This window comes from Rhinolophus sinicus, linkage group LG15, assembly GCF_036562045.2.
Source record: "Rhinolophus sinicus isolate RSC01 linkage group LG15, ASM3656204v1, whole genome shotgun sequence".
In the NCBI taxonomy this organism is placed as follows: domain Eukaryota; kingdom Metazoa; phylum Chordata; class Mammalia; order Chiroptera; family Rhinolophidae; genus Rhinolophus; species Rhinolophus sinicus.
Window position 1 is genome coordinate 16,950,932 of NC_133764.1, and position 22,396 is coordinate 16,973,327.

Sequence of the window (22,396 nt, forward strand, 5' to 3'; positions counted from 1 at the left end):
CTTTTAAGCTCTCAATAAATATACTTCTTTTGTAGAAGTAGAGACTGCTTTGTTTACAGGAAACCAAAGTATACCCACAGCTGTAACTGCCTGGTGATAGGTAGACTATTTAGCCTTTTTTTTAAAAATATTTTCATGTACTAAAGCAGACAGTTGCTGTGTTGGCAGAAGTGTGAATTTCATTTCCTGTCTGTGGTGTACCCCGCTCATCCTGTCACTCAGACATTTTGTTTTAGGTTGTTCCCGTAACACGAGTGCAACAGAGTGACCTACAGCAGGGTGACATGTGCACACCACGAATGTAACAAGAGACAAGACTTGTGCAACAGACCACAGAGGCGCAATGCTTTATTTAAAGATGAAAACAAAACAAAATAAAGGCATCCCCTCCCAGCCAGCATGCAAATTTGAAAGTGGTGTCTGTGGATTGTTGTGTTTGTTTTCAGAAGACAAGTTCCAATCTATTTGGCAAGTTACCTCAAAGGTTTATCAGCTTCGTGTCACTTGATTAAAAGATAACATTGAGTCAGGGACTGACAGCATTATAGAGGTGATTTAGTTTTATTAGCCAATTAATTTATCATCAAACATTTGTATTTTACAGTCCATGAATCTGCCACATATATTGAGTTCTGTAACAGTTTTGTTTTGTTTTTTACATGTGAGATAATAGAATTTCTCTTTCCTCATCCTAAATTACAATTCCACTGCAGTGATGGGACAGATACAACTGTGGAAATAAACATGGGTCGAATAAATTCAAAACATCAAATATCTATTAAGCACCTAATATGTGCTTGGCACTGTTTCCAATGTGGAGGATACAGTGCTGACCAAAATGAAATCCGTGCTCTTCATGAAACTTATATTCTATCATAGGGAGATAACTGCAATTAAGTATACAAGTGAATATAATTTTAAGAGTGTAATAAATATCCTGAAGGAAAAAAACCCAACAAAGATAGAGTATGACTGGGATGGGGGGTAGGGGAAGGTGATGATACTGGAGCCGCGACTTAAATAGTGACAGGCCAGGAGAAACAGGTCCCAAGTAGAAAACAAAAAGCACAAAGGCCCTGAGAAGGGGCCTGAAATATAGAAGAAACAGGAAGAAGGCAGTGCAACTAGATCATAGTAAACAAAAGGGGAGATGGCACAAGATCAGAGAAGTAATTTACCAGATGTTACAGGGCCCTGAAGTCCAAGCAAAAGACTTCAGCTTTTATTTGTAAGTACAAAAGCAAGTCATTAGAAGGTTTCAAGCAGTGAAGTGACACTATGTGTGTGTCTGTGTATTATTTATAGATATTGATATATAGATGTATCTATCGGGGGTGCCAAAAAAATGTATACAAGTGGACACTTTGGTCAACGTTGCTCAAGCAGTAGTTTGCCATAATCAGAAGTGTCTGGACGCTGATGGTAACCACTTTGAGCACCTCTTGTAATTGCAGAAGTCAAATGGGACTTGTATTCATCTTTTGTTATTGGTATATATTGATAACAGATCTGCTATCTCTACAATTAATACAGTGTTCCTTTCTTAAAATGTGTATACATTTTTGTTACCCTCTATGTGTGTATATATATGTATATTTAAAATATATACATCTATAAACAGATCTATGTATTTTAAATCACTCTGGTTGCTGATTGGTAAGTGGATTGTGTGTGTGTGTGTGTGTGTGTGTGTGTGTGTGTGTGTGTAGTGATATCATATACAGAGGGTGCCAAAAAATATATGCACATTTTAAGAAAGGAAAAAACTGTATTAAAATTGTAATACTCAATATATGTTGATAATAAAAGGTGAATGCAAGTCATGTGTATACATTTTTTTGGCACCTCTGGTATATATGTAAATTTAAAACATATAGGTCTGTAAGCAGATCTATGTATTTAAATCACTCTTGCTGTTTGGTAAGTGGATACAGTAGCAGAGCAGAAGTGGTTGTAGACAGACCAGTGAAGAGGCTTTTTGATGATATAATGTCTGGGATTAGTTTCACTTCAGGGACAAAGCAAAAAGAAACAAGGGTGGCCATGAATTAAAGCAGAAATATATGAGGACCTGGGGGTTCATTATATTATCCTATCTACTTTTGTATATGTTTTAATGTTTTCTGTAATAAAAAGCTTTAAAAAATAAACTTTTTTACAGGGGTCTAGGTGAAAAATGAGGGTGCCATGGACCATTGTTAGAGTGGTAATGGAGATAAGTGGACACATTCAAGAATTATTTGGGGGGCGGCCAGATGGCTCAGTTGGTTAGAGCGCGAGCTCTTACCAACAGGGTTGCTGGTTCGATTCCCACATGGGCCATTAAGCTGCGCCCTTCACAACTAGATTGAAGACAACGAGCTGCCACTGAGCTTCCAGAGGGGCAGCCAGATGGCTCAGCTGGTTAGAGTGGGAGCTCTCAACAACAAGGTTGCTGGTTCAATTCCCACATGGGATGGTGGGCTGTGCCCCATGCAGCTAAAGATTGAAAACAGCAACTGGACTTGGAGCTGAGCTGCGCCCTCCACAATTAGATTGAAGGACGATGACGTGGAACCGATGGGCCCTGGAGAAACACACTGTTCCCCAATATTCCCCAATTTTAAAAACTTTTTAAAAAGTATTTGGAAGTAAAGCTCATAAGTTTTTCTGATGGATTACATACATATTGTTGCAGGGAAAAAGAGAAACCAGCGATGACTATTATGTATTTGGCCCAAACAACTTGGGTGGATCAGGTTTGCAGGGGACTCAAGATATTAGCTTTGGCAATGTAAATTTGAGATGCCAATTAGTTTTCCAAGTGGAAATGTTAAGTAGGCAGTATGGTTTACGATACATTAGCTAACCCTGAATGGCATACACACGAACACGCAAACTTGGAACCCTCCATTATGTGTTTCTAAACTTTGCCGTTAGTGATTTAAAAGTTCAGATTCTGTGTGTAACATCAAAAGGCTTAGTATGATGATATGAAATAATTGAGATACATTTTCTGTTTTCTGTGGATATCCACTAGTGATTGCATTTTGAATAGCCTCTATCCTGAGGGGTAGTTCTCCGCTTGTGTTGAGCTATCAGTCACATGAAGGACAATTGAACATGGAGGACAAACTACATGGGTTAAACACACTTCCTGTGTGCTACTCCTTTTCAGTGCATGTGGGAACACAAGTTAGTGAAAGTAAAATTTTGAGTAACGCTTTAGTGTGGCGTGTATTTTAAACATCAATTGTGTTTGCAAACTTTGGATCTACTGTTAGTAACTAAGTATTGCAACATAGTCCATCTGATTAGAACACTATTGTAATACCAGTATTGGTTACCATAGATCTAATAATAGTAACTAATGTTTACTAAAGACACCTCTCTAAGAAGCTATATTCTTACTGATTCCTAACAAACAACCTTAGTTTATTTTATTATCCCTGTTTTACAGATAAGGTAATTTAGGCCCCCAAAATTCATTCGGGCAAATAGTAGTCCAGGGAGTCTGGTTCTAACCCAGGCATTCTGGTTCCAGACCCTTTACCCTTTTTGTGTGTGTTTCCAGGGTTTTTACTCTTAACTGCTGCTGTGTAATGGATATAGAATATTTTAAGTTTTGTTCTAGAAAAATTGTTTTGAGTAAACAGGACTGTGGGTAACTAGTCTCTCGATTTTATTTTTACTTCATCCCATGAAGTTGGGACTTTGGAAGAGGGAAGACAGAAAATGCTAAAGTGGGTCTCCATCTTATTCTTTGATTTCCTTCTTTAAATAATTCATTTTCTTTTGACTTTTTTCTTGTAGCATCAGTGAGAGCTTTCTAACTGTCAAAGGTGCTGCCCTTTTTCTACCACGGGGAAATGGCTCATCCACACCAAGAATCAGCCACAGACGCAACAAGCATGCAGGTAAAGCTCGACATAACCTATTCGTTTCTTGGTTTCTTTGATTTTTGTTCTAAAAGGCTGGCTACCTCATCCCTGTTTCTCCAGCAGTTCTGTAATAGTGAAAGAAAGCATTGTAATGTGCTATAATCACTTTTCTTTTCACTGTCATTGACTTTTTCTGGCACATAGCAGAATGCTTTATACATCTAGTAGATAGTCAATACATTTTTATTGGAAAAATAATAAGGGACAAAAATACTCTAATGTAGTCTTATGTGACTTCTCAATTAAGGTTTTGATAGCTAAAAGATGTTCAGATGTTCCCTCAGATCCTATGCAAAATTGTTTCAACTAACCAAAGATTACAGTTTTTTCCTGTCTGCTCTCTAGTGATGTTATGAGGAAACAATAACATGATATGATATGATATGATATATGATATGATAGTGAACATATATACTAAGATAAATAAAGTAAATTCAGTGTCACTGTTGTGATAACAAGAGTTATCACATATCGAAATACTAGTTCTTAAATGCTAGTGTTTTAAATTGTGTGTACACTAAAAAAAACAGGAAATTTAATTCAAAGGACTTTTGTAGAAATAAGGAGTCATCAAATAAATGGTCACCTAGAAATAAGTATACGACTTGGATTTTGAAATTGTCTGCTAGTATTCTGCAACCAGTTTGAATATGGGTGCAATTCTCAGACACCAGCTGGATGTCCCACAATTCAACTCAATTCTGACACTATCTACCTAGAGATAGTGTCAGATCCCAGAGATTAAAGGCTCACTTGTACAAGACTGCCTCCCTCCCGACCCACCCCCCACTTCAAATGCCAGTCACAAATCCAGGTTGTCTGTGGATTGGAGTTTCCCATGACCTCTTCCTTGAATTCCACTAATTTGCTAATGTGGCTGACAGAACTCAGAGAAACTTATTATAAAAGGATGTAACTCAGGAACAGCCAGTTGGAAGAGGTACATAAGGCAAGGTGTTTGGGAAGGGGCACAAAGCTTCTATGCCCTCTCCAAGCGTGCCACCCTCCCCAAATTTCCATGTGTTCACCAACCTGGAAGTTTTTTGAACCCAGTCGTTTCGGGTTTTTATGGAGGCTTCATTACATAGTCATGACTGATTAAATTATTGCCCACTGGCCATCGAGTCAACCTCCAGCCCCTCCACCCTCCACCCGTCCCGTCCTGCCCTGTTCCCTGCAACCAGCATCCATACTTAGATGCTTTCTGAAAGTAATGTCATTAACAGAACAAAAGACACCATTATTGCTCTTACCACTTAAGAAATTCCAAGGGTTTTAGGAACTCTGTACCATGAACAGAATGAAGACCAAATACATATTTCTTATTATAATATCACAATATCTTACTAATGGTAGATTCCATGTGTTGAATTTCTCTAAAGTAAGATGCACTTGTGCTGATGAGCTTAAGAAAGAATCAGAGAAAGTATGTCTAGGGAAAGTGGTCTCTAGTAATAGGAAATCTACTGTTTAAGAAGATAATTAGTCTTATGCCTGTCTTCTAACAGCAAGCCTGTTATTTGTGTCATTTTGGGGGGGAAAATAAAAGCCAACCTGAGGTCAGTAATTGGAGAAATCCTGATCAATGCTATACAAAGAGTGGTTGCTTATTCTCATAAAAGGGCTACTTTGATGATGTGTTATCTTCACGAGGGGGATAAATTAGGATTACTAGGAAGGGAACAAAGAAGACTGCAGACCACCAGGGCCTAAGTCAGAGGTGAAAGCCAGAAATACTGGATCCCATTGAAGCAGTAGTTGAGTTGAGCTACAGTCTAGATAATCTCAGCTATTTTAGTGTTTGTCCTACTTATTTAGACCTTCATCTAGTTGCAGATGTAGCAACTCAGAATTATAATCCATCTCATTGGACAGTATTGTGTTCCTACCAAAATTCTCCAGCGTGGAAAATTTTTAAAAGAGTGAGGGAAAAACACTCCTTTGAAAATTAGCTTTGGATTGCACTTTCTAAAACCTTCCTCTTCAATGCCCGCCCCCAGAAGGGAGGGACACTTCCCCCCAAAACTTGAATGCACAGAGGAAGTAGACCCAGCTAAGCTTTGTATTTGTTTGGTGTGGATATTTATCACTTGCAGTAAAAAGAAGACAAATTATTGGTTTAAATCCAGCTTGTCTGACTCAAATGTTAGGCAGATTGCTCTGTGACATGTAAAAGTAAGTGGGGTCAGTGGCTTTTAAAGCTCCTGGCCCTGGTTGGCCTTTTTCTTTGGTCAAACTTCCATACTCAACTGCCTCCCAGGTTTCTACTTGACCTTGTTCACTTTGCTTTCCCCATACTAAAAAGAAAAGCAGATGTAACACAAACGGAATGGGCTTGATTTGTGATCCAGACCAGAACAGATGAGGCAGTGTGAATGTAAACGCAGCTCAGAAAGCCAGACCTTCGCATACGCTGGCGCTCCCCTTCGCAGTATCGGAAAGACCGTGGCAGCACTGAGAGCCAACGGCCGGCTCACTCTGTCTAGTTGTAGTTTCTTAATGCGTGTGTCTTGAGCTCCTTAGAATTTTTTATCTGGGCTTTATTTACAATATCCAAACACTGTTTTGTAATCACAAAGAGATATTGAGCGACTATCTGCTAATGTTTTAAAGGGAAATAGCAAGTCTTTATGAAGTCCAGCTGCAATCTGAAACTTAGCTACTGTCAGTGAAATATATGGAAAAATCTAAGGGGAGGATCTTAATGGTATCAGTGTATTACCTCTATTAGTCTCTCTGAAGGACAGTTTCCTAGCAGAAAATCCCCAGCTTGCTCACGGACTAACAGACAGACCTGAGCTGCCACATAACAGCTCCCAGGAGAGGCCTCGCTGTACGGAAGGGCTCCCTGGTTCTTATCTGACCTTCCCACAAGGCAGTTGGATCTCTGGGCCAGTGGTGCTTGGAGTAGGGACTTAGGGCTACTCCTTGCCCAGAATGTTCTCCTCCACAAATTCTCCATGGTAAAAATCCTTTCCTCGGATTATTTGTCCAGATACAACAGTAGGAAACTTAATTTTTAAAAAGCCTCAGCTGCTTAACTCAATTGTAACTTGTAACTCTAGACCAGGGGTGTCCAAACTTTTTTCAGCGTTTTTCACCAAGGGCCATATGTGGTAAAATACACAAACAGCCGGGCCACTCACTCGAGGTGAAGTACGTATTGCCTCACCTGGTTTATTTAAGTAAACTAAATATATTTTTGGAATTTGCTGCGGGCCAATTAAAAATGGATTGTGGGCCGCAGTTGGCCCGTGGGCCGCAGTTTGGAGACCCCTGCTCTGGACACTCTTTATTGTTTATTCCTAGTACTTTGTCTCCCACACTGGTGTGTTTTTTTTAACAGCTTTATTAAGATATAATTCGCATACTATATAATTCACCCAATTTACCCATGTAAAGTATACATTCAGTGATTTATTTAGTATAGTCACAGAATTTAGTATATTCTCAGAAAGATGGGCAACCATCACCACAGTCTAATTTCAGAACATTTTCATCCCCCCAAAGGAAACAATACCCATTATCAGTCACTCCCTATATCCCCCACCCTTCCTTCCAGCCCTAAACAACCACTACTCTACTTTCTGTCTCTATACATTTGCCTGTACTGGGTGTTGCATATAAATGGAACCATATAAACATTCTTTTGAGACAGGCTTCTTTCACATAGCATGTTTTCAAGGGTCATCCATGTTATAGTATGTATCAGTACGTCATTCCTTTTTATGACCAAATAATATTCCAGTACATGGATATACATACCACATTTTATTTATTTATTCATCAATTGATAGACATTTGCATTGTTTCCATTTGGGGGCTAGTATAAATAACACTACTGTGAACATTCGTGTACAAGTTTTAGTGTTAGACTCTGTTTTCATTTCTCTTGGGTTTATAGCTATGTGCCCATACTGGTTCTTGCACATGAGACTTAGAGTGTGTCTCTGGGTTTGAAATGTAGTAGAATGGCCAAACATGATGACTCTCCTTTTTAATTTTGAAATTTGAAAGATTCTGCAATAATGGAATTGGTAAGTGCCAGCAGTGAAATGTGAGGGGAGGGGGGAAAGGCAAGCAACAACAACAACAAAAGTTGTTCTTTAAGAGAAGGAAAGGGAGGAAAACATAGGAAAGGCTTTTAGACTGAGTGACCTTTTAGACAGATACCTGTTTGCCAATCTGGATGCGTAGAAATGAAGGTTCTTGTTTTCTAATGGTCATCCTTTATGACAGCACATTATCTAATTATCTCTTACTGGCCAAAGCCTCAGATTTCCTAGTACAGAATAGGAAATCTGTAACAGTTAAATACAAAGAAATTTCACTTAGTTTTCAACACGTGTGGATTCAAATAATGTTTGGCCATTTTAAAGCACCTAATTATATGTTCACTAGACTATATATCTCTTGGGATTTGCTATGTTTAATAAATACTTTTTAATATCAGCCACTAATGTGGAAATAATTTTAATGTTGAAATTTTTCTAGGGGGACTCTAGAAATCTTCTTAGGTTAAGTGCAGCTGTCGATTACAGTTACAGACGTGGGAACGGCAGGATTCCTTGACTGTTACCTTCGGTCGGCCTGAGAGCACAGCCAATACTGCCTCTGCCAAGCAGATCTCACCACCACTTTTACCAAAACTGCGATAGTTTCAAGTGTGGGATAAACACAAAGAAAATTTTCATGTAGCATAGACTGAAAAACGAATGTAAAAAGCAAACAAACAAACAAAACGAATGTATAGAGATGCAGTCTACCATTCTTTCCCTTTAAAAAGAAGTCAGTAATCATATTCAGACACTCCATTTCGGTGTCTAAGTAGAGTCCTTCAGGGAACCAGAGCTTTCTTTCCTGTAAGTCCTTAGAGTAGAAGGACCCCTCTCTGTTGACATTACAGTTGGGGATAATACCCTTTGTTTTGTAACTTTCACCAGGCGATCTCCAACAGCACCTCCAAGCAATGTTCATATTACTCCGCCCGGAGGACAACATCAGGCTGGTAAGTTGGTGGTATCCTTATTACTCTCTTCCTCTCAAGACTGTCTTAAGAGAGCAAACAGTAAGCAGTCATTTTTAGGTCATAACACAGTGCCGGGAACTCTGTGGAATAGAAAAGAAGAATGACGTGTCCTGATCAGCATTGCGCTTAGAATGTAATTGAGGCTATGAGCTAATGTGAAGTGATGTGAAGTAATTTGATGGTTCAAGGCTGTTGATGACAGCCAGCTTGTAAATTACTGACCGTAAGAGCAATGGAAGTTCAGAAAACGGAGAAAATTTGGGGACTTGACCTTTTTGAGGAAGGTTTTATGTAGGCAGTAGAGTTTGAGCCTGGTCTTAAAAGATGATGAGATTTAGGTTGTCAGGGAGAAAGGAGATGGTCATTCCGGACGAGGACATGACTGAAGCACAAACACTCATAGAAAGGGACAAGGGGAGAGTGAAATGGCCAAGGCTTTGTGCTGATCTCAGAGTTGGGGGACCTGGACTTGAGTTTTTACTACTCCTCTGACGTTGGACAAGTGACGTAGCCTGTCTGTGCCCGCTGTCTTGTCTCCTTTCTGCCTCTCACAGTGTGGGGAATCCAGTGGACATGAACGCATGTTGAAGAGTATAAAATGCTGCCTAAATATGGGAATGATTGTTACTATAGGAAAGATAAGGTACCAGAAAACAAGGCAGGCAAATAGGGACTTAATGCTCCAAACTAGAGGTCGCAGGCTGGCAGTCAATCGGCCAGAGATATGTTTTGTTTGGACCACACAGTGTTCTCTCTCTCTCTCTTTTTTTTAATCCCAGCCATATTTTTAAAGTTGGATGATTTCACATAAAAATCCAGACTTGGGGCTTTTCTTCAAAAATCAAAAATTCTGGCAACACTGGGATCTTATTCTCACATGCCAAACTTCGCTAGACTTGGTGGAAGGGAGACCATTGGTGGCCTGTGTTCTGAATTTACCAAAATCCCCACATACTCTATTGTCTCCTGGCCACTAAAGCCAAATATCACCATTTGTCCTCATTTCTTCACTGTTAGCTTTCTTATAGCAGACCGTCTCATTTTTCCTACAAAAATGGGATGAGTATGTTTCTTTGTGGAAAGTAAAAAGTATTTCTACCCATCTAGTATTCATGTGGCCTGCTTCACTCATTTATATTCCTTATCTGACCCTCAAGATTAGTAGCTAGAGGTGGTACCTCTACCTCTTCAGTAAGCAGTAGTGAAGCACTACAGGTTTCTGAGCCAAGGAATTATCTGGGACAGCTACAGTGTTCAAGAAAGAGCCCTCAGAAGCTAAGACAGAGTACAGGGGATGAGGTGGCATCTTAAATCAGGGAGGCCCGCTGGGTGGTTATTGTAATCAGGTGTGTAGTGATGAACCCTTCTAGAGTAGGGAGGCAACTTGGAAATTGGGTTTCCACAGACACATTACGTTCAAATAGTGGACTCTGCTTTCTATCTGGGAAGAGAAACAATGAGTAGAACACAAGAATGACTGGAAAGTTGATGGTCAGACTTGTGAACTCTATGGTAATAATCACTGATTCTTCACTTCATTACTGTGTTTAAATTATCACTTTTTTTTCTCTCAAATGCTGCTCTATCACCTTCTTGATATGGCCACTAATTTTTGTTGAGCAACTTCCTTTGAAATTTTAAGGAATTGAAATAAATCCTTCCATAATTATTTTCTAGCCTAATCCCAAAATAACATACCCATGTAAATCTTGTCTATATTTCTTGATATACTTCTATCTTAAACACGTCTTTATAAGCGAACACAGTGGGGTGTGGTTCTTAACAGCATTAATATTCCAAAATAGGAATACTCAACCTTCCGAGTACCCGAGACTCCCCTGCAGAGCTGTGTGAACCTGCCACTTGCTGGGCTCCACCTGAAGAGTTTGCTGTGGGGAGGGGGAGGCAGGGATCATTTGCATTTTTAACCGGTTTATGGGTGATGCTGATGCTGATGCTGCTGGTCCAGGAGTCCCACTTGGAGACCAACTCCTCTAAAATCCATAACAACAGTTACTGGCACGTACGAGATGTCCAAGACATACTTGCTGATAGTTTCCAAAATGTGTGTGGGATGGTAGAGCTGACGTTGATGTCTGTTGCTCACTCATCTTATCTTTTTCCTATTGATAACCTCTGGAGTTTGGGGTGCACCTCTCAATGTTAAAATGCTTTTAACCACAAGAAACATAGGAGAGCATTAAGGAAGCAGTTAGGAAGGCAGAATTGGCGATTACGTTTTTTTCTTTCCCTGCTAAAATATGCAGCTTCAGCTGCTTCACATTTATAAAATATAAATTCAGAAAATGTAACTGACGCCTCTGAATTAATTCAGAGTTCAAATGACAAACCATTTCACAGTTGTTTTGAATTGTTACAAACACATAGTCATTATGTTTCAGATTATTGAGTGAGTCATCTTCAAGAAAATAAGTGAATACATTGTGTGCTTTGGATAAATTAGCACTTTTCTAACTGAAAGGAGCATTTGTAGACTCAAAGCAAAGCCTTTTGTTTTGAGTTAAATTTGGAATGCTAAAACTCTCATTCTGGGGCTTGTGCATAAGGTTAAAAGTTTGATCGTCAACTGAAAGTCCTGCCTTTAATTTTTTAATAACCCAACAACAAATAGAGTCACCAAATTCCACATTTTGCTTTAGCATTGAAAATAGGACTAAATCAATTTTTCCTCCAGGGAGCCCTGCGTTCAGAATACAGTCTCAATCGCTTCTCAGCCTTTTAGCTAAGACCAAGTGTACAATAGTCTCGAGCGTTAACTTTGTTTAGGACTTAGGAAACTTAGCTGGTACAGTGAAGATTGGTTTTGTAGTAGCTCGCACGTTATCCCAGACCCATTTAATAAAAAGTAGGCTGTGAAAGTAAGGACTTTGCTGCCATTTGAAGTAACATCAACTAATGTTTTTAAATAGAGCTGAAGTGCTACCATGTTTCCCCGAAAATAAGACCGGGTCTTATATTAAGTTTTGCTCCAAAAGACGCATTGGGGCTTATTTTCAGGGGATGTCTTTAAAAAATCATGCTAGGGCTTGTTTTCCGAGTAGGTCTTATTTTCGGGGAAACATGGTAATAAAGTACAAGGAGGTGTTTTTGAGTACTTTGCAGGAGAGTTTAAGAAAATGAGTGTGTGTTTTTTGTTTTTTTATAGTACATTGACTTGTTTTCCAAAAAGGAAACGGATTTATTTTTTCTAAATATAAATGTATTGTTTTTCTTAAAATCAGACAATTCAGAAAGGCGTAAAGAACAAAGTAAAAATCATTTTGTATCCTACACTCTGAGAAAACCATTCTTAGCCATTTGGATAAGTCTTTTATGTGTATGTATAAGCATATATGTCAGATTCTCTGAGTTCTGCTCTGTACACTGAAGTGTACAGTGACGAAAACAGCCAAATCTGAAAATCAGAAGATCTGGTAGTCTACCTAATACATGCATGATCTCTGTAGTTCTGAGAAGCACAAGTATAAAGTAATTTAAAATAATAAGGTCGTGTGTGTGTGTGTGTGTGTGTGTGTGTTTGTGTTTATAAAAGTGACAATGGCTAGCTGAGGACTTGACAATGGATGAATGGGGCTGAGGAGATGTATGTGTATAAACGGCTAAGCAGTTCTGAGCAATATTAAAATGTTTTACTACTGACCTTTATAACTATGAAGGTTTCTACAGTTGATCTGAACTCAGAATTGAAAGAAGGAAAAAAAAAAACTGTCAGAATGCTTTTTTTTTTTTTTTTTGAAACGGTGCTGTTTATAACCTGCTTTCTTCACACTTTATAATGGATATTTTTCCATGTCAGGAAGTAAATCTGTTTTTAATGGCTGCATAGAAGAATATGTCAGATTTTTTTAATTTAAGAATTTCATAATGACAGATTTAAAAAAAAAAAATGCAGTGACTCCCTCAAGCTCCGTTTCTTTTGATGACAATGTCCTTTAGTTTATTAGTATCACATCTGAAGTCTCTTTTAATTTTAAACATTGACTTTGCTTTGTTCTCTTGGCTGGAATTTAATATTTACATACTTTTGAAACCTTTCTCCCTGCTGGATTGGGTGAGCTGCCTGTCTAGACTTTGGGACTTTATAATGCGGCTTCTCTACGGATAAACATCACATGCAGGGACACGATGCTAGACTCTCGGTGGAAAAAATAAATAAATAAAGGCAAAGGTGCAGTGTAAGTTTAGGGAGTAGTGTTTCCGGATGTTAGATGATGCTGAGAAGTTATTGTATCAGATGGTGTTTGTGAACTGCTGGTAATCAGATTAAGCATTGACATTAGTTACTGAGGAAAGTTTTAACATCACTCTTTGGTAGGTGAACTTTGAAAGAAGGTTAGGAATAAAGCAAAGGCAGGAGATAACTTTTCAGACCTACCTCAGTCCTAGGATTGCTGGGTCCAGTTCACCTGAAACTTGTAATAGAGTTCCACATTTAGGTAGTAGTAAATGGGCTTTCTTGGAATAATTTTCTCAGTCGCTATTACTGCCAAGTTTTAAAATCCAGAATATTGTTTTGTTTGGACGATTAGAATGAACTGAACTAGTATCCTTTCCAATGAGAACTTGAGCTAAGCAAATGCACCTGAATCATTCCTCCTCCACTCATCTGTTCCATGGAAGTTCTGGAGACTACAGAAACATTGGAATGGCTGCCAATTCTAATATTAGGGTATTTTGTACAAACTACCACTTTAGATTACATATGTCTGATTGGCTTGATGAACTAAATTAGATTATTAGATTTTGTTAATCTTCTCTCCAACAGAGTAATATGAAATGAACCTCAAACCAGGGTGGGTATTAGTTTTTTCCTTTATGCTGTGGCTCTTAAAATTCTGTTTAGTTCCTTAACCTAGAATCTTGAAGCTTAAAAGGAATTTTGAAGCATTGGGTTCATCCCCTGACACTGCAGAATTTTTCTATAGAAAATGTCATCTCATTCTTCTAGTTAGGAGGTAGGAGTTAAATTAATGGTATGGCTCCTAATCCCCTGATTAAATAAAGCTCCACTTTCCTTTAGTAAGAACTGAGTAATTACTATAGATACTATCTAGAGGCCCGTGATCTAATCCCAAGTGCTATTCTTCTATCTAAGAAGCTTAAAAATCAGTGAATCTGAGATGTGCCAGTTACTCAAGCGTAAGTCAGTATGAGATGACTGGGACTTTTCCTATTCGGTTTGGGATCTTCTGTTGTGGTTAGATTAAGCAAGGGAGGGCCAAACATTTAAAATGCTTTTAATATGATGGATGGATGGATGGATGGATGGATGGATGGATGGATGGATGGACGGATGGACGGATGGGAGGAAGGAATAAATGCACCACACTTTTTTAAAAAAGACAACTAGTGTTTACTCTGAATATCTCAAAGAAACTCTTGCTGCCCACCTGCTAACTTGGCCTGATAACTTGTATGGTAGTTAATACTTATGGAGGCTATTTTCTTTTCTTTCCAGCTTCAACTTAGCCAGTCGGTTGCCACTACCGTGTTTCCCCAAAAATAAGACCTAGCCAGACCATCAGCTCTAATGCATCTTTTGGAGCAAAAATTAATATAAAACCCAGTTTTATTTTAATATAATATAAGACCAGGTTTATATAATACAATATAATATAATAATATACCAGGTCTGATATAATATACTATAATACAATGCCAGGTATAATATAATACCAAGTCTTATATTAATTTTTGCTCCAAAAGACTCATGAGAGCTGATGGTCTGGCTAGGTCTTATTTTCGGAGAAACACGGTAGTTGGTGTAGAAGCTGTGGATAAATTATCAGAAGCATAGTTCAGTTGTTCCCATGCCATTTGTATTTGAGCTTTGCCAGAAATTCTCAGAGCCCTGACAGAGGGTAAAAGAGGCTCTAACATATTCAGGAAACTGAACAGTTAGCTCAAAGCTCATTGAGGTAGTAAGCCCACGTTTAGATATATAATATCTGAGATCTTGTTTATAAGAAACTCTAGTTTACCTGCACTGGGTTTCTGGTCAGTTTAATGTTTTGTGGAGCATTTCTGGAATCAGAGAGTCAGTGCTGGCTGCCCATCCTGTCCATCACTCTCTGTATATAACGCTCACTTCCCAGCTCACTAGGGCTAGACCTTCGTCAACTTACATGTTAGTTTCTCTTAGCTGCTTACAAGTGAATTTGGGGTAAAATGCTCTATTATTTCATGGAACATCAAGCCCGCAGTACAGCTCTCTACCTTGTGTACTTGGGATCAGAATGGTGGAAATTACTTTCTTCTCGTATCAGCTCTTACTAGAAATAAGCTTTAATGTAGCCACTTCTGCTGTTTGTGCTTCCCTAGCTTTTCCTAGGAGTATCAGTATAGAGACAAAAAGATAGCCATGGGAGTCTCACCTCTGCCTTGCTAAATGGGTCATTTGAGCTGTGTGACTGTGTCTCTTTCTGTTTGCCTGGCTACTTTTGGAATAGTGACGGAGTTAAGGGGGAGGAGACTCCAAGAAGAGCAGCACAGAAAGAATTCCAAATAGGAATTTCTGTCAAATTTCTGACAAATGTCTTGAGCCGTTGACGTGTTTTCTCTCCTGAGATAAAGAATAGTGGGAGTGGGGAGGAGTTTTACGGAGGAAATTGCCTCTGGTGTACATTTTCCTGGCTTTTTATTAATAGATAAGAACAAGAGTGGACTAGACAGTACATTCCGTGAGGACAGGGACCATATATATTACTCTTCCCCCCCCCCCCCGTGAATCCTCAGCACTTGTGCTCCAGTTGTATACAGAGTAAATGTATAGTAAATATTTGACAGTGCTGACTGGAAGCCATTTTACCTTATTTTTAAGGTTTATAAAGTATCCTTTTGAGCTTCTTATTAAGAAAAGTCCCAAACGTAGAAAGTATGTCATATGTCCTCATGAGCCCATTACCCAGCTTTTAATAACTGTCAACATTTTGCCAGATTTCTTTCCTCTATCCCCTCCTTTTTTCCTTTGTTGGAACATTTTTAACTTTATTGAGGTATAATTGACATACAAAAAGTTATACATATTTAATATATACAACTTGATGAGTGGAGATAAGTATACACCCATGAAACCATTACCAAAATCTATGCCATAAACATTTGTCACCTCCAGAAATTTCCTCCAACCCTCTCTATTAATGATGGTGATGATAATGATGATGATTAGCAGACTTAACATAAAAGCTACCCTCTAAGCAAATTTTTGTAGACTATTGTTTAGAGCAGTTTTAGGTCATAGAATAATTAAGTATAGCAGGTCCTCGAATAACGTCATTTCATTCAATGTTTCATTGTAGTGGTCATGAAATGCCGTAGGAATGCAACTGTTTTTATATCAATTAGCCTATGGTAAAATTGGTTTTGTTCTTTGCCATTTTGCTTAAAGTCACAGAACCTATGACAATGTAAGTGAGAACTTACTGTACAGAGATTTCCCATATATCCTCTGTCCCCACTCAAACCTAGCCTCCCTCCACCCTACCCCCCACACTCCATCCCCTAACAGAGTTCGACATTTGTTACCATAGATAAAACCTACATTAACACTTCATTAAAACTTAAAGTCCATAGTTTACATTAGGGTTCACTCTTGGTGTTCTTGATTCTATGGGTTTTAATAATGACATGTATCTACCATTTTAGTATTATACAGAGTAGTTTCACTGCCCTGAAAATCCTTTGTGCTTCCCTAACCACTGGCAACTAATGATCATTTTACTGACTCTATAGTTTTGCCTTTTCCAGAATGTTGTATAGTTGGAATCATACAGTATCTAGCCTTTTCAGATTGACTTCTTTCACTTACTAATAGGCATGTCAAGTTCCTCCATGTCTTTTCATGACTTGATAGTTCATTTCTTTTTAGTGCTGAATAACATTCCATTGTCTGGATGGACCACAGTTTATCCATTCAGCTACTGAAGGACCTGTTGGTGGCTTTCCATTGTTGGAATATTTTAAAGTAAAACTTGGACACCATATCATTTCACCCCAGACACTTAAGTAAAAGGCATAACCACAATGCCATTATCACATTAACAGTAAATTCTTAATATCATTTAAGACCCTGTCCATATTCAAATTTTCTGAAGCTCCTTTTAAACTATCATAAGTTAACAAATAAAAACTTTTTAACAAAAGTAATATAATCTTCTAAAAAAGTAATTTCTTTAATTGCCATGGAAACTAAAGAAGACAATTTTGTAGTGTATAATCTGTAAGAATTCAATAGAGCAACTCCTTAGATACTAATAGTTTGCTTCATATTATAATTGCTTATGGAACTTAGATCTGTGAATCCAATGCTCACATTCATGTAACCGCACAATCCCCTCCTCGATCTCAGAACATGCCCTGGTAATTGTTATTATTATAAATTGTGCTTATCACAAACATTTTTTGAGCACTTACTTACTATATGCCAAGCACTGTACTTTGCATGCATTGTTTCATATGATCCTTACAACCTAATGACATAGGTATTATTAGATCTCCCTTCAATTAATTTAGTTGCTTATTGAAAATTGTATAGTTAACTCATGACTGGGATTTGAATTTAGGTCTCCTCTAACTACTGAGCATGTTTTAAGATGCTGATGAATAAAAGGTTGAATGATCTAAAATTGATCTTCTAAGTTTCTTAACTGATCTCTTGTCTGTTCACCTCCAGGCTGTAAGACTAGAAAGTACTTACCAGAATCGAACACGCTACATGGTAGTGGTTTCAACTAATGGTAGACAAGACACAGAAGAAAGCATCGTTCTAGGAATGGATTTCTCCTCTAATGACAGGTAAGGTACCACAAAAGGGAGGATGGGAGGACTCCTTTTTAAATAACCTATTCCAGTTATCACAAAAACATCTTATGCAGTTCTGCTCTTAAAGTTCAATGACTGAAACTAGAGAACACAAAAATATCTTAGCCACACAATCCTGAGAGACAAAAATGTTTAATGAATGTCTTTGGTAGTGTGTTTCCAATTTACACTATTCCTTACCTTCTTCTCATCTTTAGGTGGTAATGAAGTAAAGCAAATGATTTAAACTTATATCTCAGTGGTGGGGGTGGGAGATGGTTAGAGAGGAAAGCTGTCTTTTCTTTGCAGTTGAGTTTATTCTAAGCAGTAATGATTCACTTTGGGGATTCTAGGGTACACACCCTTCATGATAATGTTCCAATGGGTCTTGGGTTCAAAGAGAGCCCACTTTAACGCCAATCTCTTGTATTTATCCACGGCCTTACACCTTGCTTTACCAAATATTTTACTTCCTTTTTCCTTCTGAAGTAAAAGGGGAGGGAGGGGATGACTCTTTAGACTCAAAACAGAACCCCTTATATCATGCCCCTTTGGCTTTAGTGACACGTTATTACATCCTATGATTAAAGATACCAGATATCACACAGAACCTGGCTTTATTGTGTCCCTAAAGTTTATTGCTTTCCTTTTTCTTTTTTTTTTTAATTTCTTTTATTGTAGAGCTTTATTTTTTTAAGATTTTTATTAAAATATTGCTAACATACAGTATTATATTAGTTTCAGGTGTACACCATAGTTATTCAGCATGTATACACCAGTTGCTTTCCTTTTTTATTTTCCCACTTTTTCTGGAGAAACCTTGGGAAGACTGTGGAATGTGGCTGCTAAGCAGATCTTTGCACTCTAGATAATAAGCCTCAGGAAATCCTGCCAGATGTCTCAAAGCATTGACTTCCTCGCTGAGCGCTAGAGTAACTCAGGGTGTGACCCAGGCCTGGGAGTGCGTAGCCACAAAGAGGAGACTGGGAGTGATTCTAATTGTCCTGCTCTGTGTTTGGGGGGCAGGGGTGGGAGATGGGGGGGTGGGGATCACGTTGTCACTAGAAAGTTTCCCAAACTAGTGTTTACCTGCGCTTGTACACAGCAGTCGACCTGAACATGATTTGTGGGTTCACAAGGATCACAAAGGCAGAGTGGTTACCTTGTGTACCACTTACAGCCTTTCATTGCATGCTCTGAAATTACACAGGTTTGTGAGCCACATTTAGGAAGCTTTTCCTCCTACGTGGTTTTAACCTCTGGTGTTAGCTAAGCAATGGACCTTTCAGGAAATATTTATCCTGTGACAGCACCTTCCTTGCCTGTATTCATTAGTATTTTAAGACCTATGATTAGGGTTTTTATCTCTCTAGAGCCGTATTATTCAATATGATAGTCACGAACCACATGTGACTGCTTAAATAAATTAAAATTAAAATTAACATTTCAGTTCCTCAGTCACAACTAGCCATATTTCAAGTACTCTAGCTATCTGGCTCCCGTATTGGGCAGTACACGTATAGAATGTTTCCACCATTGCAGACACTTCAGTTGGACAGCGCTGCTCTAGACCTTCTTTCCTTTGTTTCATTCATCCTCACTCCTCCCATGGAACCCTCAGAAAACAGGAACTGTAGCTGCTTGGAAACTTCACTTGAGTCTTTCCCTAGAGAAAGAAGGCAACAACTTCAGATTCTCCTGACCCAGAGTATGAGGTCAGATGTCTAATCTTACCTCTCTAACTTTGTCCCAAACATTCCCAGAAATCATAAATACTGCTTATTACCATGGGTGCCCAGTAATTGATCCTCAGGGAACTGCATCTGTCTTCAGTAGTAGTCCTGCCTGAATCACATCTAACGAAAGAACATTTTAGCCTATGGAAGACAATATGGTATGAAAAGCTATAGAAACTAGTTTTCATTCTGTTTGGTAAACTTGATATTATGAATTTGAATGAGCTCTTTGGACAATCAGAAATTCTGCCTACTTCAGAATAATGGTGCTCAGGTAATCTAGTGTCATTTTTATCTCAATTGCTGTTGAAGGAATTTGTATCATTTTGTATCTGAGAATATAAAGAGTTGATGTTTGAAAATAGTATTAAACCAAAGTGAATCCACATTGCTTATGACATACTTTTCCCAAGTAGTTTTCAAGATATGTTACAGCAATTCATTTAGTCTATTTACAAGTTCTTTGAGTATTGTGTCATATTTTAAGTAATAAAATTTTTAATATACACCATAACCTCGATTTCTCAATTGCATTGGATATATTTCATGTTATAAAATAATAGAACTTTATGGTGTTGTTTTATAATTTTTCTTTGTACCCCCCAGCACCTTGCTATGTTTGGTACATGAAGGCACTCAATAAATATTTGTTGAATGAGTATTACAATAAGTTACTATATTTTAATGGAGAAAAATCTCATATGAGATTCAAGGTAAATTGGATAAAAATACTAGGTGTGCTTAATTCAGGCCTCTCTTCTCTGTTGTGTGAAAAGGCTACATCTTACTGTAAAAAAACGCGTCTGACCTGAATACAAGCTGAAAATGTGATGTTTGGTTCCTACATATTGTCACCTGTCTAAAATTTAACTGGTGTCTGGTCATAAACTCATGACTTTCTGTATCTTCTGTAGTTTCTTAATTTCCAGATTAGTCACTAGGTTATCAATCCTTCATATTTATACCCAAATTATAGTTGTTCTAGGAACCTGGCTAAGCACTTACCCACCAGCCCCCACCCCCCAAAAAACACTAAAAATAACTGCACTCCACTTTGGGAAGCCATTTTTGAAACAAGTTTTCCTTGCACTCACCTCATCTACTCAACAAAAATAGTGGTGGAGCTGTCTTCCTCCCTCCTAGACTCTGGCATGATAACTGTGCGTCTAGAGTTCAGGCCCAGGATTCCAATGTGGATAAACTGTTCCAATCTTGATTTGAATCTCCTGAACTCGGGAATCATTCGTGGTGTTGAGTAACAGGCCAGCAAGTGCAGTAGAAATCATTAGACACAGCCGGCCTTCGTTAGCCCTGCAGTGACTCCAACAGTTAAAGCTTGGTATTCCTTGTGTTGTTTTTCAAACATTTTCATAATGTTCCCCTCCCCCAAGATCACTTTCAGTTGTATTAGAGCACCCACTACAGATTCATAGTCAACATTTGTTTTACATATCAGTACGTTAATATATACTGTTCCACTTGAAATATTTTGTGACCTGCATTTTATGGTGAAGAAGTTAAGGCTGAAGGCTGAGAGAGGTTAACTAAGTTGTCAAAAGGAATTGAAATACTGAAGGACATCAAATCTAGATCTTTTGACATATGTAACTGCTCAATAAGTGGTAGTTATATTACACATTTTTTGTTGTGTTATCTAATTTAATCTTCAAAACAACCCAATGAAGGAGGCATTTCTATTCCAGTTTTACAGATGAGGAAACTGGAGCACAACACAATTAAATAATATGCCTAAGATTATCCAATTAGTGCCAGAACCCAGGTTCCAGAGCCCTTCTGAATCCAGAGCCTGTGCTGTTAACCATAATTTGCTGTTGTACCTCCCACATCCAGGGTTCTTTCTACTATGCCATTGCTCCTTTTCTAGATAACGTTGACAGGGAGAGGGTGTAAGATCCTTTGGGAGAAACCTGCCAATCACAGCTCAGCGACAATCACTTGGATGTTTTAGACAGTGGCCATTTGCAAGGCAGCAATGCAGGATGTTTAATGTTTTCTTTGTTAAATATTTAAGGACTTAACTAACCACCTGTTTTAAACAGCTCCTGAGCACATACATTGGATCAATAGTAATATAGAAATTTTTCCACTCTTAACACTTACGCTGGAGTTTAGAGCTTAGGGCTTATCCTTGGTGTTAAAAGAGTTAATAAAGAACTGCTGCCTACAATCACAGGAAGTAACTTATGGACTGTTTCTTGTCTTGCAGTAGCACTTGTACCATGGGCTTAGTCCTGCCTCTCTGGAGTGACACCCTAATTCATTTGGATGGTGATGGGTAAGAGCTTTCCTTTTTTCTTCTCCTATAGAAAGCCAAGGGGTGGGTGGGGTTCCATCTTAGTGCCCATTCATTCAGCTGAATGGGAGGCCCAGTGTGCCCAACTGAACTGTCATGTCAGCGGCTCAATGAGTCCTTTTAAACTCCTGTTTTGTAAAGTGGAGTGAAAATGCAACTTGCCAGGGCCTCTCACTTCTGTTCTCCTAGGCTAACTATGGTGAGAATCCAAACAAAGAGAAACTAGTTTGTTGGCTCACTCTTTAATCTGAGCTGTGGGACTGTTGCAATGCTCTCCCGGAGGATGATATGTTCTATTTCAAATAACCTCTTGCTGCCTCTGCCAGCTGTCAGCCTACAGTATAAGCCCTTTTCTGTGCCAGTTCCTTCCAATGACCCTCCACCCCCACCTCCAAGTGTTTTTAGAATGTGTCCCCAAGAGACCAAGATGTTTGCTCCAGTTTATAAAACCAGAGTCAGGTTTGCTAAGAACCCACAAGACTTCCAAATAGAAATAATACAGCAGAACAGTCTGTCTGTAGCTACAGCTGGGAAACTGGATGTAATTCCCTAACTCCAAGTGGGAGTTCATTCATTC

General features: G+C 38.5%; 1 protein-coding gene and 2 non-coding genes across 6 annotated transcripts in view; all 3 read left to right on the forward strand.

The window, feature by feature from the left end:
• Positions 1–22,396, forward strand: part of SSH2 (slingshot protein phosphatase 2) — a 232,578-nt gene that overhangs the window by 168,918 nt on the left and 41,264 nt on the right. For 3 of the 4 annotated variants that reach the window (XM_019739497.2, XM_019739499.2, XM_019739498.2), the window contains 4 exons: positions 3,793–3,896; positions 8,864–8,928; positions 17,642–17,763; positions 21,733–21,801. In XM_019739497.2, coding sequence (XP_019595056.2) covers positions 3,793–3,896; positions 8,864–8,928; positions 17,642–17,763; positions 21,733–21,801 — 360 coding nt within the window. The remainder of the gene's footprint in view (positions 1–3,792; positions 3,897–8,863; positions 8,929–17,641; positions 17,764–21,732; positions 21,802–22,396) is intronic. The other variant, XM_074320331.1, reaches the window with a different exon arrangement.
• Positions 12,341–12,424, forward strand: LOC141569053 (small nucleolar RNA U2-19). The gene has a single exon (XR_012492447.1). It is a non-coding gene; the product is annotated as a small nucleolar RNA U2-19 (small nucleolar RNA).
• Positions 12,582–12,650, forward strand: LOC141569052 (small nucleolar RNA U2-30). Its single transcript, XR_012492446.1, has one exon. It is a non-coding gene; the product is annotated as a small nucleolar RNA U2-30 (small nucleolar RNA).